Here is a 16949-nt window from a genome sequence, read left to right on the forward strand (position 1 = left end):
ATTATAATTATCGCGACTTATTGATCGCCCCGGGAGTACTTTCAGAAAACATTGACCTCAAGAAACAAACTCCAATACATGTATATCTAAGTGACCATTATCTACAATGATCACTGGCCGCCCTGACCCATCCGCATTATCAATTCAACTGAGTACATCCGTAAAGGTCAGATGAACACTAGTCAAGATAAAAACACCCAACGGAAGTTCTTTGGAGATTGTAGAGTTTATCATGTTTCCAAGGACACTTTCTTTTTAACAGTCTACAAATGGGTCACATCATGTGCAATTTAGTCACAAAGTCGACAGAATGAAAGCATTACAAATCTGGATTTTCTTCCCATGAACAGCAGCCTAGCCAGATTACAAGTTGAGTGACATGTGGTCGTAAGCTGGTACCAAAAAGGGGATTTGCGCTACAGCTGCCAAAAAGTGTCGATGTAACAACCTTACACAGAAGATTTATCATTTGTTTATGGTGGTTTTATCAAATCGGGTTATACATACCCTTGCAAATAAGATAAACCCGTCTGCAAAACGGTTGACGTAACCGACGCCGGCAGCTATCGCCGGTCGTCTGCTACTGTTCTCGCTGCAGCTATTCTTATTCTGAGTCTAGAGCTGGTCAGTTGGTGTTTTATACCAAGTAACTTCTCATTATAAATAAGTAACGGAATTTAGTACGCAACATTCATTGAAAGAAATATTGGCGACGACTCTAATCGCATATTAGCACTGTGTATATGAATTAAAGTTTGTTTACATTTTGTTTCGGTCTCGCGAGTCTAAACTGAAGGGCGCTAACAGGTACAGACAGCTAATTTCAACTGTCGTCTGCCATAAAGGTTTTTAGACGCCCGTGTGGCAGCACAGACTTGTGTACAGTTCGCGCTTTTTTTCTTACAATATCAGTCAACACAACATTGAAACTGAAGACTATAATTATGAAAGGTCACTACCAATTAAGTCGTAAATGGCGCTGTTTTGGAAACAATAATGACGACAGAATAAGTATATTTTATTCAAGTGATGGCACCGACAAACTATGTCATGCCGAAAGCTCATACTGCTTTAAAATATAAGGGCCGGCGAATCAAAGTCCGCAAAGGTAGAGACAATAAAATCAGGTATGTCCTAATTTTTTATACAAACCTTCCCGACAAAGAATCAGAATCTGGTTTGTCTCTCCAAAAAATCAGAAACGCGCACCAAACCCGCCATTACCACAATGCATCCTGGGACAACACATTTTACAACACCTTGAGGATGCACCCAGGTGTAGGACCTATGTACAATTTCTTTGGCAGAGCAAACCTAAAGTGGGGTTCGAAACGGACGTATACATACTAGACTGAACTCGGCCCATGTTTGCCACTGCACTCATGTCAGTTTTAATATTAACTGTGATTTATTTATCATGTTTCCAGTGCACATTCTTTTGATTTGCAAAATCAACTGAGAATAATTGGAGTTATTGCCATCTGACGTCAGTCTGGGCGTTAGAGATTGACTGAGCGCAGTTTGTCAACTTGAAGTAGGATGCCGGAGAACCGAACGCTCTGTGAACAACCACAAAGTTGCTATCCGTTAACTTGTTCGCTTTAGACAATTCTGCCATAACCCGGAGGGCAAAAAACGCATTAACTGCGATTGCGGTGCAAGATCCAAACATTTGAACAATTGCCCGAAATTTTGACAAGACTGGATCCTTCCCATCTGTGTTTAAACGAGCCCCGCGTTTTTTGGAAATGATGCTGCCGCGGGATTTTGAATCCCGCGGCTGTTTTAACAGTAATACCAATATTTTGGCTTCCGCCGATTAAATAAAGAAATTGTTTCTGTTTAGAAAAGGTCATGTTTAAATTAGAGATACTGGCTCCGTTATGTGCACCACTCATAATGAAAGGTTTCGCTGTTGCTCGATCTTGCATTTCAGTGCCTTTTGTGACAACTACTAAATTGTCCAGGAAATATTTCTTTCATCGAAGTTTGATTTCTGTGAACGTCAAGTGAACAGCGCGAAAGTATGGTACTCGTGGTATCGGTTGTTGGAAGGGTAGCCGTCCAATAAATACTTGATCGGGGGTAATGGTACACGCGACACTCAAAAACTAATTGTTGAATAAATAACATACAGCCTGCCATACTTTTTACTGTACGCCAGTTCATGGGAAATTTAGATTAATTTGGCATGTGCGCGGAATGGCAGATCATTCGTGGTTGCTGCAGGAGGTAGACACATGCAGAGCAAATTGTTGGAGGGGGTTGACTACACGCATAGCAGAGAAAGCAGGGTCGGCAGGCACACTGATCGGTTTTGTTTCCGAATGCAGTAAAATACCAGTAAAGATATCGTGGGTCACATGGAGAGACACTTTATCTTCTTCATCGACATCTTCCAGACTGCAAACATTTAAGGGAGTCAATTTATCTGAAGATGTTTAATGAAGTCGAGATGTTAATGTCGGAAGTATCATCTTCCAATCGGGTTTCATTGTACAAGTTGATAGCGATAAATGCTATCTGTCTGTTGTCTGATCGGTTGTCTTTCTAAAAGCACAAATGACGGTCTATGCTCTGTAGAACATAGAGCCATATCTCGCAGCTACCGTTATTTTTATCTGCCGGGTCGAGGACGTGTCGCCAATTCCCTTAAAACTCCAGTCTGTTTGTGTGCCTGGGGGTCTACGTGTCACATTTTCTTTCGTGAGAACTTCAGAGCTTTCCAAAAAACCCTTGATTTACTGAATGTAAATTGGAGTACTTTCCGATCACCTTTGTGCCCGTGGGAGCGGATAGTCAACAAACCGGTGACAGTGCTGCACAGGGCCGATGCGGAAAAACAGTTACATAACTTAAAAGAAGTGCAACCACTCGTGCAAAGGTCACTCCCGATGGCACGAAGAGGCCACCCGGTACAGATCGCAGCTGTCCGTAAAATATGCGCTACCTTGAGTCTATACAATCCGTGGAATGTGCCGAAGACCTCGGCTTGCCGAGCTGTATGGGGAGGGTGGAAAACGCGGCCTTGGGATGACGCAATTATTCTTGAGGGCAATAAATACCACAGGCTGAGGAATGCATCACCTATGTTACGCCGTATTGACATGAAATACAGCGTTCTTGGAGGGTATCCTCGGGGGTCGGAAACCATGACAAACAGTACGACGCCCTTTTACCTCCACCGTTTGTTTTGTCTGGGTCATGTACACAACTGTAACAATTAATCGAACCTTGGTTAAACCTTCTTATGAACCAATTTCCTGCTGACGTGAAGTTCCAAGTACACCATCCAACGAATGAATGGTCTCAATTAAGTGTTACGGTGACAGAACTTAAATCAACAATATGTGCCAATTGCTCACCATATGTGTATGTATATGAGTGTTGAAGTGTGTATGAACGTACACATAACAACATAATCATGACAATAGCGCTCTCTCTCTCTCTCTCTCTCTCTCTCTCTCTCTCTCTCTCTCTCTCTCTCTCTCTCTCTCATCATGGTGCGCTAATATGTGTGTGTGTGTTTATCAAAGCAATCATATTAGTTGCAGACAAGTTTGGTTGCGGTTCTGTATATTGGAAAAATTGAGATATATAGTAATGTGACCTGCACATCAGCTGTGTCTGCGAAAACCATAAAGAGATTTCGCAAACAAACAATAAAGCAATGAACAACATCGGGGACAACCTGGGAACGACAAGATGCATGGGACTCATGTGACAGTCTAGCTAAATACACTGTATTGAGGAGATCTTAAGACGCGATGGAAGACTGACTGTTCCGTCCAATGAATCTGTTGTGGAGCACAGACCTTGAAAAACAGTCTGAAAGTAAACAGTCTGACAGATTTATCAAATCCCCTGTGGATCGGAGACGCTGGAACGATAGAGACAGAATCCGTTCCCCAAGCGCCATGACTATACCGTTTAGATATAAACATGTTTGCATTCGACGTGTGCTTGTATTTCCCTTCTTCATTTCTCATATTGCACAATTGCCGAATAAAATGTTACCTGAGTTACAAAGCGACCTGAGACACGTTTTATGGTCACATACGGAAAATGTTTTCGTTTCACCATAAAAGTTTAGACGTTCGACATTTAAAGTATTTCAGTAAGCTTATATTTCGACATTTGGAGTATTTTCAATAGTAAAAGAACGCAGACCATTCTAGACATTTTCCTACGTATGTTTGTAATTGCTTGTGTGTAAAGTTTGATGAATGTGGGTGGAATATCAAACAGCACAGCAAGAAGGCATCCTTGGCTTGTGGTCCAAATAAAAATTGGTGTACATACTCAAAGCATGCATACTTTCAGCATTTTGAATAGAGCAGGCAGCGTTACAGCCACGCTAAAAATACCTGTGTTTCTGATCAAACACTTGTCTTAAAAGTTTGACTAGCACAAAATGAATGTAAAAACCACTAGTACTGTATTTATGACCCTGTTGTTGAGACGGGAAGGGAAACAGACGCCACATCATTATGATGCAATACAACAGGTTGTATTTGTTTACCTTTGGATTCTGGGCGCCGTCGTCACTTGTAACCTTGGAGATGGCGGTGCTGGTCGTCGATCAGGTAGCGGATTTGGCGGGAAGTTTACCCTCGCATTGGGTTTTGGACGAATAGTTTCTGCTTCACAAGTTACGTCACTTTCTTCGAGATCCATAACCTGTAAGGCAAAATATGAGCAACTCAGTATAAACTGTTGCGCAGTTACTGACAGCATTGTCTGATAAGTATTACCAACACGATTTTGTGCGCTTGTCATACAAATTTCCCCGCCATATATTTCCGGAAATTTCTGTTCTGGCGGCCTTTAAGGCTTAATATTCATACAATATCAAGGCTCTAGTTAAAAGTAATTTTCAAACCAGTGTAAGGCAAAATATGACATAATAAAAATGAACTTTATTGAGAATTCAGATTTCTTAAAGCATGCATTCTCATACTTTGACGTGCACAAGGAGGAGCGGAAGGTCAAAGGGCACGGGGTATATGCCCTATAGTTTGATAATTTATCACCAGTAATCTCACACAAGTGTGTTGGATTATGATGATAGAATGTTTTGCAAGTCTGATGCAATGTTTTTGCAAGCTGATGACAACAGTGTAAAGAACCGCTGGGCAAAAATCCGTGCTTGTGCGCATGCGGTGAGGCATAGATGTGCCCAATTACGGTTACTTGTCCCAACTCCAACATCCCCCTCCCCCCACCCTCTCCCCGTGTAAATCAAGGCGTTATTCGCAGTTTTCTATACGACTAAAGTACTACCACGGTTCCTCTGGTGCGATGCGCAGTTTATGCTAGCAATTTTATCAAGAAGATTTTCTCTCCAATATATTCTGATAGAAGGCGCTTGTTACCGATGAGTCAAATCTCGCTGCCTGCTATCCTCTTTCTCCATCCATCTATCCATCTATCGTGCTACACTGCATCAACGAGTATCTCTCTGCGAGTCACGCTCCATATAAATAGCTTTCCCCGTCTCTGACCCTTGCTCCTGCTGCTTTTAGAGCTCTCTCTCCATTTCGCACTTTCCGCTAACAGTCGTTCTCGGACAACTGATCGCACAAACGTGCCTAAAAATGTAGCCAAGCTAAGTGGTGTAGAATTCAAGATATTTCCAATGATACGTCACTGCGGGGTTGTCTACAAAAGCACCCTTGTTTTCCCTTTGTTTTGGAAAAAGGCGCGATTGTTAATCTTGTATCGATTTCGTATGGTAAGCTATGCCAGCGAAATGTTCCACTGAAAATAAACTGCATAAGACAAGTGTGAAACTGTATCTCTAAATGGGTGGCCTTGGGTAATCCAGACAAATTTGTTAAGCTATTGGGAGTTAGAGTCGGGAATATTGATTTGTGAGGGGTGGAAATGGAATGGAATGCCAAACGCGTGTTACTTAATCGATTTGAGTGAACTTACAAAGCCCTTCAGCTTGAACTTGACAGCAAATGCAATCGATACAGCGGCAAATTATATGTGGCAATATGCTACACTTCAAGTTTGCCCACCGATGCTACACTGACTCATGTGTTCATATTTATAACGATTAAACAGACGCCCTGCCATGTCCATATAAACAATGGATTTGTCTATTGTCTTGTTATTTTGGTCTGGATTTTGATATAGTGACGTATGACGGTTGCTTTCTTGGAGGATTAGTAGTTTTTTCCTAGCGCTATAATATATTTGACGTCATTGCTGGGAAATGCAAATAAAACACTACCGTAAAACCAACCTTTGTAATATTCCTCTAAAGTGAGTCTAGAATCTAGTGGGGTGTTTAAGGTAGCTTTCCACCTTTGCGACGACCTATTTTCAAACTTGAATTTTGCCATCAAGATATGTACTTTTACCCAAGTATTATATATCACCTGAAAGCTATTTCTATGAATTTTTTTGTTTTATCGAGAAAATTGGTGTGTGGATGAATTTTTTTGAAGATCTTAGTGAAAGTGTAAAGAAAATGGGTGGTCTCACGTAAAAAAGTTTAAGTCTGAGCGGAGAGGGGCTATTGTTTAGGTGTTAACGGGCAATTGGTCTTCAGAATACTGGTTACAAAACCGTGTCTCAGATTTTTGAAAAAGGCCTTAGTTTTTTCACATCGTCGAGTCAAAGTTTATCCACCGATTAGTCTTACAATGCCGCCTAATTAAGCAGCAATAACTCGGCTTTAAAAATCTTCATAAAAAAACTGAGACACGGTTTTGGAGACAACCTACTTGACAAACGTCTGTGAAAATCTGGTGAACTTCCGTTCACGCGTTCTCGAGTTAAACTCTTTTGAACGTGCTGCAATGTGACAAAATGCCGAACTGAGAAAAAGGCGATTTAGTAAATTGGTTCCGGTTTTTCCTTTTGAATGGCAATAAACAATGTACTCAACCGACAAAACACTAAAACCAGATAGTGAAATCAAAGTGTTCAACTTCAACAGTATATTCACTCATTGAAATCAGTGTCAACGGTCGAAATGAGGCTAAAAAGGGTGAATTTTGGGAGCGTTGTACTCTTTTTAGAGCGCAATCTACACAGTAGCTGATGAGTAAATAAACTTGGGGAGTGCCAGGGAAGGGATTATGCATAATCTGTTGACTGATTAGTTGTAAGGTTTAAATAGAGTATTAACTGTTCGACCTAACTGTCGGAACTGCTACGGCACCTCGATGCCGTCTACACGAGCGCTTAGACTTATTACCTCCATGACAAGCGTACACTGTAGTGTAAGTTTATGGCAGCATTCGATTCGACCTCGGAAACGACTCACGGCTGTGGAATGAAAGCGAGCCCGATGGGTGATATAGAGAAAAAAATATTGGCTGACAACAAAATACCTGCGTTTGTATGTGGATGTACATTTGCGGTGTCTGTGATCATGGAGACAAAAAGAACAGCTCCATGCTGTGATTCATTACGGTTAGAGTAACCGAGGATTCTAGTGAGCAGCCATTTTTTAGATCTTCACGCGCCTTGAAAACCGATTAACAGTAATCAAACTACGAGCATTTCTGAGACAATAGTTCGTCCTCACTCTGTACAGCATTTCTGTGGGTGAAGACCGTTTCTGGAGTCATTAATGCTAAAATGAGCCTATCGCCTGTCGGCGGCATAAAAGTCAAAGGAGAGAAGTTGAGAAAACATGAACATAGAGAAAAGTACGTCATTTCATCAAGCGCAAGTTGCATGCGATAGACCGCTCGTCAAGCGTCATACGTCACAGATAGATAACTCTCTGCTGTCGTTCGTATCCAACATGAGTACCATCGATTCCAGGCGAATATGATATCAGACCCGTCTTCATTTCATGTAAATTTCAGGATTAGGATGGTGTTTTGCACTGTATTCAAGTAGTTAGCCCGTAAGCGTCTCATTCAATGGTTTACCGACCAATGATGACATGTTGATGAAAACTCAGGGCGATTACGTTATTACGTTGTGACGGTCAAATTCATATTGAAATTTGTCTTCGGTCCTGCAGCATTTTGGCTACTGCCATGATAACTGATAGCAATGTTGTCGTGTCCATTCCCATAAAATCATTTGATTCACATTCGTCCGGTGTACGATGAACATTTGTTAGTCGACGTATGTTTTTACCTTGTCAAGGTCGGTAACGAAATGGGACAAGGAAAAACGGGACCGCGGGTTGAAACGACTTCGACATTATCAGTTCACTGCCATTGTGCCAAAACGTCTGCAACCAAAGCAGCTATTGTTTTGTGGCGTGTGATTTCTGCATCGCTACGTATTTTGCCTTGGGAAAATTTCCTGTCGATGTCTTGAAGCCCATGCAATTTGTTTCCACCTTGTATTTTCTAATCCCAAGTAGTTCAAGTGCCGCGGTTTCTGATATTTCATTTTTATTCATAAATTGTTCAACTCACTCAGTATTCTCATCGAACGGACAATGTCGGGTTTCTAGACCTTTTGGCGCAAAGTCGTTTCGGCCGCACAATTTCCGACGCCAAGACGTTTAGGCAACGCGACCAAAGACGTTTCGGCACTACCTGGTTGGGGGAACTCGTGCCAAATGTTACAAATCAAAACACTGAGAAGTATAGTGTCAGCATTCACATGCTTTAAAGTTTGTGAGAACATGGTGAAAAACCGTCAGGAATAGCAATAGCCGCCGACACTGTCAAAGTTTGAAAAGCGGCGCCTAAACGGCACTGTAAAAGTCATACTGGTCAGAACGCAAGGGTCACGCTTATGAATATGACTGGTCTGTCAGTTACTAATAAGTTTGAAGGGAAAAATAATCTTAACGGGGTGTCGAAATGTCTTGGGGCCAAAAGAAGCCGAAACTTCGGCCGAAAGAGGCCGAATGTTGCTTGAATGTTGAAGATGTGAAGGGTGTCTGTTGCGGTATTCAAGTGTTCCCGCTGTCACTGAGGCCGCCAGTGGAACGTACCATTTAATATGTATACGGGACAGCCTCTTCAAAGATGTTTAACATTACGAAACTTATCCACTACTCCTGGTGCTTTTACAAAAGCACAAAAATGTCCCAGATAAAACATTTAGTGTGTGGGCCATTTTTGTAATCTGAAATTGTACCGTCAACAATGTCATAAGTCTGACCTTGTCCGATTGTGTCGATAAATTATGATCTTTTGGGAGCGGCCACCCCTATGAGAAAAACGGTAAGACCCACCTTTCGCTAGGTACACTCTATGGTCTTGACCCACGCAGTGAACGGTAGGTGTTAATGGGATTTTCACAGCGGATGTTGTCTAAGTGCATGCGAATACTGTGACGCTGCTTGCTTAGCGTAATCCCTTGTCAATCAAGACTTAACGGTAGTCTCAAACGCCAAATGTACACCTGTGCCTCTCGTACATTTTTATTCCAAAATTTCACCCAAAAACAGGAACTTCACGACCAAGATATTCTACACACAAGGAAGATCAATATTATAGGAATACTTTTCAGGGATAAAAGAAAAATCGTGTTTTTATCTCAAAATACCAAAACAAAGGCAGAAAGCTACCTTAAGGCTCACTTTTGGATTTACACAGTATGAAACGCACGCCAGATTCTAGACTATCTAAGGGCTGATGAACACAGTTTTAGTGTACGAAGTGCAGATGTTATGGCGAGTTAATATTCCACCGTCAGCCTCAATACAGTCTCTTAAAGATCTTGGAGGCAAAATTTGAACAAAGCTTTAATAGTTCTCGCTACATCATGCGATCTGTAAACCTGGTGGAGTACGCAGCGTTAGCATGGAGCTACCAAAGAAGATAGCAGACGTATGCCATGCTGGATTTTCTCAGTTTAAGGCATGATGATATAATCCTATATGAACCGAAACATTCACTTTGGTTGACCGATAGGTACCATTAGATGACGGGGTTACAAAATATATGAGGCGGAAAGTAAAACAAATAAAGTGACGATACATTAAAACGATTCTAACGCGAAAACGAGGAAAGTAATGGTTTAGTTGCTGCATTAAAGATTAGACTGTGAATTCCAAGATCGATTGCCAAATACCTCTTGAGGTCAACCGTTACTCCGAGAGGGTGTTCCCTTTACAAGAAACAATTTTAGCATTTTTGTAAACAAGTACTAGTTCCTCAATGCGGTAGACAGACAAAGAAATGTGAGGAAAACAAAGAGCAAGGCTTTGGCAAAAGAATATGCTATGGCTAGTCCAAGGAAGATGGTCAACGGTATTACCATGATTCATATTTGAATTCATGGCAGCTCAGCTTAACTTTCGCAAGTGTATGTATGAATGCATGTATGTACGCATGCATGTGCACATATATATATATATATATATATATATATATATATATATATATATATATATATATATATATATTTATATATAATATAACAAATTACATGTACAAAGTAATTACGTCAATTATATATATATATATATATATAATATATATATACAACACACACACACACACACACACACACACACACACACACATATCAGCGTGTCGTTGACCATCAAAGTCTTGGGACGAACTAAACGAACAATCCTGTGGTTTCCTTAACGTAAAACTGGACAAGTGCAGTAGAGAAAGCAATTGGAAAAGAGCTAATGAGGACACATCGACGTTTTCTCTACATTTTAAAGTGCATTAACTCCGCTAATGAAGGCATTATACCCCTGTATAAACGCATCGACCGGGTTCACCTCCAGCATTCCAACACATGCATCGGAACATGTAGGTCAAAGCCGCCGACGCCTGAACCATTACCGCTAAACGTGCGATATAATGAAGCAATAAAGACACCCCGGCGTGAATTACGCACGGTTTGTGATTGATGGCTTTTTCAATTAATCGGGGACCTTTTTTGAGGCACTGAATCAGCGAATCGAGGCAAACGTAATCCCCTAACAATGTAATTGTTTGTACATTCGTAGTTTTTTCGAGGTATTGTGTCGCTGACCATTTTGTTCCGCAAGGTATTGTTCTATCGCATTGTTTACGGCTGTTTAGCTATCGCATTGTTATGTACCGTATCCGACCGAATTATACTGATCGCATCAAATAACTGTCGTCTTGTGTGCATGTCTGCCCTACACAGACGTTGAGTATTTTTTCATCTTGTGTTACATTCGTTATGTTTCTAGCTGTATCACCGTACAGCTACATCAAAGAGAACGGCTCCATGTTCGTGGCGTTTTGTGACTATGTAACACGATTGGCACCACTCAACCCAAAGGCTGACGATTGGGCCTCAAGTAAGATTCCCTGAACTACACACCATAGTTCCCGTAAAAGCAAAATGATTGGGGAGTTATTGGGACATCTGAATTGACCGACCATCTGTGCGTCACTCGTTGGGCTCGATTTTGTTGTTGTGTGCATTCAATTGCAAGTTTTGCATTATTTTGTCTCTGTTTTGTACCAAAATAAGCCGTTTGTAGGCCCAAGTTTGCCATACTATCTTTTTCGAAATGTGTTAGAAACAAATATTTTTACTGAAGATTCTTTTCTTCTTGTTTTCTGTGACATGAGAAAGTGAAAGATGTGGTTTACTACCATTTTAAATGACCACTTGGTGGATATTTAGTATGATATTATTCACAAGTTTTACTTGTAAGCTGCCATTGTAAGCTTTTAGTTGAGATGACACTATGAATGAGATATGGAACGTGGTTCTACATGCACTGATTGCGTTACCGATAATATATGTCTATCATGGCATTTGTGACACAGTGTCGTTAGAGGAAGGGATCGTCGTTACTGCGCCTGTGCGAAACTCTTTTTTTCAAAAAAATATAATTCAATCACGATATGTAGTGGCATTAAGTCAACAAAGCTGCAATATTTAAGATGTACATTATGAAAAACATGTTTTAACTTTCATCAATCGCCAAAGCTCCTTTGATAGAGTATTTCATTGGTCGTATGGGTCCAACACGATCTTTGAGCGCAGTTGCAACGACCCCTCCTTTTAACGGACAGGTTACCATGGACAATGGCAACAATTCAATAAGCAGGGCCAAAAATATGTTTCTCCAAAGCTTGCTATTCTATGTAATAATATGACCTTTTTTCATAAAAAACCCAGACAATGATTGCTTACCTTACTGCCTTTGAGATGTCTCGGAGCCGTACAAAGCAGATCATCTGTGTTCGTCAATTGAATTCTGCTGTCTGGATTCTCGTTGATATTCAAAATGTTTTTGATATTACAGTCACAATTCCACAGATTACCAGACAGGCCTAACTTGGCGTCGTGTTTCAGAGCGACAGTGATGTAGCCCCGGATGCGATCGAGTTCGTTTCCGCTGAGGTCCAGTCGCTCGAGTAGAACTTGCGGATACAGAGGCATGGTAAGTGTGTTGATCTTGTTGTTTGCCATCAGAAGAACTTTCAGATTGTGCATGGACGTGAATAGCTCGGTAGGCAGGTGTACTAGGTAATTATTATTCAAATTAAGCTCTTCAACGCTGTGGATGTCGTAAAGGACTGTAGAGGAGATGGAGTCAAGTTTGTTCCCTTCCAAGTTCAAATCTTTGATGGACTCCAACCCTGTGAACGCTCCGCGAGAGATTTTATTGATTTGGTTGTGAGCTGCGTTCAACGTGGCCAGGTTCTGCATGGTGCGCAGGCGACCGTCATCGAAATCTGACAACTTGTTGTTGTTGAGCAGAAGTGTTTGCAGGTTCGGTTTTGGTCCAAAGGCGTCCATGTCGATGTCTTCGATGTCATTGTAACTCAGATCGAGCAGGTTGACGAAGGGTATCTCGCTGAATACATTGGGACCGAGCGACTTCAGGTTGTTGTTGCGCAGGTAAACCCATTGGACCTTGGAGTCGAAGCTTGATGGAGTCGTCTTCAGCTCCTCGCCATCGATGTTTGACAAGCGGTTGCCATCAAGGTACAATGCGCTAAGCTCTCTAAGACCGAACAGAAGACCCCTTTCGAGTTTCTGGAGTTTGTTGTTGGAAAGCGACAGGCTGACTAGACTGGCAAGGTCTTTGAATGTGTCCACGTCAAGGGCCGATATGTTGTTGCCCGATAATTTGAGAGTTTGCAGGGATTTCAGTCCACTAAATTTCAGAGCTGTGAGTTTTGACAGCTTGTTGTTATCCATATTTACCTGGGCGAGATTCGTGGCGTGTTGGAAGGCGAGGTCGCCGATTTGAGAGATATTGTTGTCAGAGAGATCCAGAGCCGATAGTTGTTTCTGACTCCAAAACATCGTCTGCTCAATCTCTTTCAGGTTGTTGTGAGACAGATCCAACTGTTTCAAATTGGGAGCGTAGTAGAAGACATAGTGTGATATCTCGGAGATGCGGTTTCCCTTCAGAGAGAGTATTTCGAGGCTCGACATGCCGGAGAAGAATTCGTACGACAGCAGGCGGAGTCGGTTTCCGTCCATGTTTAAGGTTCTCAACTTCTGCAGATCGTTGAACAGCTCCGACGGGATTTCACGAATTCTGTTGTTGGCCAAGTTCAAAATTTCAAGATTTTGAAGGGTATCAAAAGCCGATCCTGACAGCCTGCTCACCAAATTGTCGTTAACGGAGAGTTGCTTCAAATTTTTCAAATTGTAGAAAGTGGTGCCTCCGATTCCGCGCAGACGATTCTCCGAGATATCTAGCGCCACCACGCTCGTAAGGTTTTGGAAGACGCCGGCCGGAAGATTCTTGACACGATTACGGCTAAGTGTGAGCACTCTCAAACTCTGCAAGCCTTCGAATGCATCGCCACGGATTTGTTTGAGTTTGTTATCGCTGATGTCGAGCTGGATGAGGTGACTCATTCCACGGAAAGAATTGGCGGGAATCGATCTGAGTTGACTGTTCTTTCTGCCGGCTGTTACTTCAGATCTGACGAGAGAAATGGCCGGCCCATACAACGGTTGGTCGCCTTGGTACTCACTTGTCGATTTCTTAGCTTTCTTTGAACCAATTAGAAGTACATAATTCACGTCTGTGGAGAAAACATAACATACGATATTGTCATGTTATAGTAAATTCACCAGAAATGTTTCTATCTTCGAAGGCCTGAACGGAATTATCTTCAAAGTTTTACTAGATTATCTTAAGTTAGCTACTGTTATTTATGAGTTGAAATATTGTACAAAAATATTAAATATCAAAGCATATCTTTTCAGAATCACTTTTAGGCTGACCTGCACTTGCAATTTATGGCGGATGGAATTTGCCGAAGCAGGCGAAACGATAACTGCAAGCATTCTTGAAAGCGGTGAATTTTTGCGCGCACCGTCAAGTGCATTAATAACCTTTAAAGTCACCTTCAAAGGTTTGTCTCCTGGGGGCAAACACGATAGCCTTGTTCCAAACCAATGATCACTTTAATTTATACTAAATTCTGCATTTCTTCGGGCGAAACTAAATAGTAAGTGATAAGTAAAATGAGACAAGAAGGATACACGCCGTGAAGTGGCCTTTGTTTCCCTGCAAACATATCATGTTGTTCATGGAAATGAAACTGTTGACCTAACGCAATTCACTGAACCTGCGCACTGCTCCAATTCTGCAATGGAATGATTAAAACGTTGTCGTTTGTGTGCACGTGAGCAATTTATCAAAAAGTGTCGCCATCGTTCCACTTTATCCAATCGTCGACTCAGGGTCAAATATGTATGTAAGCGATAACTTGGGTTAGGCTGGTTTCTATCATTGACGAAATGAAAGATTGGAGTTAGAGAAGGACAGTTGGGTCCTGGGGAAAGGCTGATGGACACGCAGGGTGTTCCTCTGACGTGACAAAAAACAAAGGCTGAAACCAACTCTGAACAACACTAGGCGACCCACATACAAATATTTCTCCTCTCTGTTTGATGTCTTCTCTAAGAGAATCGTCCATCAACTTCGATAACACTTTCACCATTTTACGATAATGGTTCCTTTTCTTTCCCTTTCCGAAAGAAAATTTTACAGAGGAGCGATCATTGAGCGGTCACTTTGCCACCCACCGTAGAATGGAACCATAAAAAGAGATTATTTTCTGACAATAAACTCTACTTCAGTTTATAACGATGCGATACCTTGAGTGATAGCACTTGCAGTAAAGTTAATGGGTCTTCCAAAAACGAGGCCTCAAAGTTGTCCAAGACGGTGCCGTAAAGGAGTAACTCTCTTCAACAAAATTGCCACTTGCTGAAAATAACATGTTTCCGGCCACTCATTGGATGAATATGTTGGGCAATAAATTTTTCTCTCCAGTTATAAATTATATCAGTGGACTGTTCAGTTTCAAGCCACCGCGTCCCTAACTTGCGTACCTCCTTGTTTTCAAAATGCGGGCCGAAATATAGCATTTGACAATGTCACACTGTTCTCGTTCGCTGACTAGATATAAGATGGCCGCCCGAGCAGAAACAAGATGGCCGGCAGGTGTCTAATCTTCAACACCCTTGTTGACTGATTTATATGTTGTGAAAGGACGGTTGTTGTTCCTGTCAATAATAGTCCTTGGGCCTTGGGCGCAATAAATATATCATCAAGACCTGTTTACAAGTTCATTTAAGAAACCGAAGTTCAGCCGAAAAGTCATTACCCTGATTGTAGTACACATGCTTGAACTCTGTTCGACTTTCGATGCAAAATGCATTCTGTCGATCAACCTTTACACAATGACCAGTCGTTTCATAGGGGTGGGGGCTCTCTCTGGTCATTTCGTTTTGATGTGCAAGTATAAAAGAAAAACAGAAAAAGGGTATTTAAAGTACAACACAAAATTGTTACACGGCTTAGTCCAACCCGATCCAAAATGACAGTGCACATCTTTGGCAATGGGATACACTAACTTCTCCGAGTCTATGTTTGATAAAATCTTCAGTAAACGTTGCACAGGTTGCTTCAGGGCAAGTTACTCAAATATGCTCGCTGCTTTCCGGTGAGATATACATTGTGCTGTACTAGTCACCATGGGAAACACCAAATATTGATTAAGTTGCCCGTTAGTACTACCCTAGTACAGTAGTCATAAAACTGTGTAAGTCATGGCGTAACGGTCTCTATAGTTTCCAACTTAGGGTGCCATACAAACATAACAATTTATCTCTCTCATTTGTTCATTTAAAGTAAGTTAAGAATGCTAAACAATTGCGCTAAAAAGCAATTCAGTAACTTTGTATTTTTGAGTAATATGTTTGCCATCGAACCGACCGAGGCAAACAAAATTCCTGTGCTGTAATAGGTACAGCAAGATGAAGATTGATATAGTTTATGAGTCAAAGTAGCTTACCTTGTTTTAATTCTTCTGGTACATTTGGTATTTTATTGCGCCCCCAACAACCAAGAGCGTTCATACCCTCCACCCAATCATATTTATGCATGTATTCTTGCAGGTTCTCCGGTGCATCATGGGAAACCTCCACGCAATGACACTGATCCGGACAGTTGTTGGAGCTCGGGAACGAGGATGCAAGATATACGTTCCCGAGAACGAGGACGATGATTGCCACGAACTTCATGTCTCCTGCAATGAAAGATATAGATGTTCTTGTGCGTTATTTGAATGTCGAGATAAAACGTAAAATCATAATTACCCTGGGTAGTGATAAACGTACAACAGCTTATCTATTTATATGCCGCAGGCCTAGAATCAGTGGCTGGGTAGACTTTGCTCAACAAAATAGTGTAACATATTTGAGCTTGTGTAACGTAGTTTGGGCTGTGTTCGGAAAACTGCCCAATCACGCGATGCGAGGAATAAAAATAATAAAAATAAAAATAATAATACCGACTCGACGTAATTTGCGAACGAAAATGTCGCATTTTGAATCTCTCTCTCTCTCTCTCTCTCTCCTCTCTCTCTCTCTCTCTCTCTCTCTCTCTCTCTCTCTCTCTCTCTCTCTCTCTCTCTCTCTCCTGCGCATGATCGGAAATCCGAGCAGAATCATACGATATTTAACTTATTTTATGGCTGGGGACATATAACATAGTTTTCCTTAAAATAACTTCTGACTAGTCGAGCGAC

The 16949-nt window shown here is 41.5% G+C and overlaps 1 protein-coding gene across 3 annotated transcripts in view; it reads right to left on the reverse strand.

Moving 5' to 3' along the window:
* Positions 1–16949, reverse strand: part of LOC139128612 (insulin-like growth factor-binding protein complex acid labile subunit) — a 35919-nt gene that overhangs the window by 8787 nt on the left and 10183 nt on the right. For all 3 annotated transcript variants that reach the window (XM_070694384.1, XM_070694499.1, XM_070694441.1), the window contains 3 exons: positions 16215–16448; positions 12076–13931; positions 4523–4680 (listed from right to left, as the gene is read on the reverse strand). In XM_070694384.1, the coding sequence (XP_070550485.1) occupies positions 4523–4680; positions 12076–13931; positions 16215–16443 (2243 nt within the window). In that variant the 5' untranslated portion in view covers positions 16444–16448. The remainder of the gene's footprint in view (positions 1–4522; positions 4681–12075; positions 13932–16214; positions 16449–16949) is intronic.

The sequence above is a fragment of the Ptychodera flava genome, chromosome 1 (genome assembly GCF_041260155.1).
Source record: "Ptychodera flava strain L36383 chromosome 1, AS_Pfla_20210202, whole genome shotgun sequence".
Classification (NCBI taxonomy): Eukaryota; Metazoa; Hemichordata; class Enteropneusta; family Ptychoderidae; genus Ptychodera; species Ptychodera flava.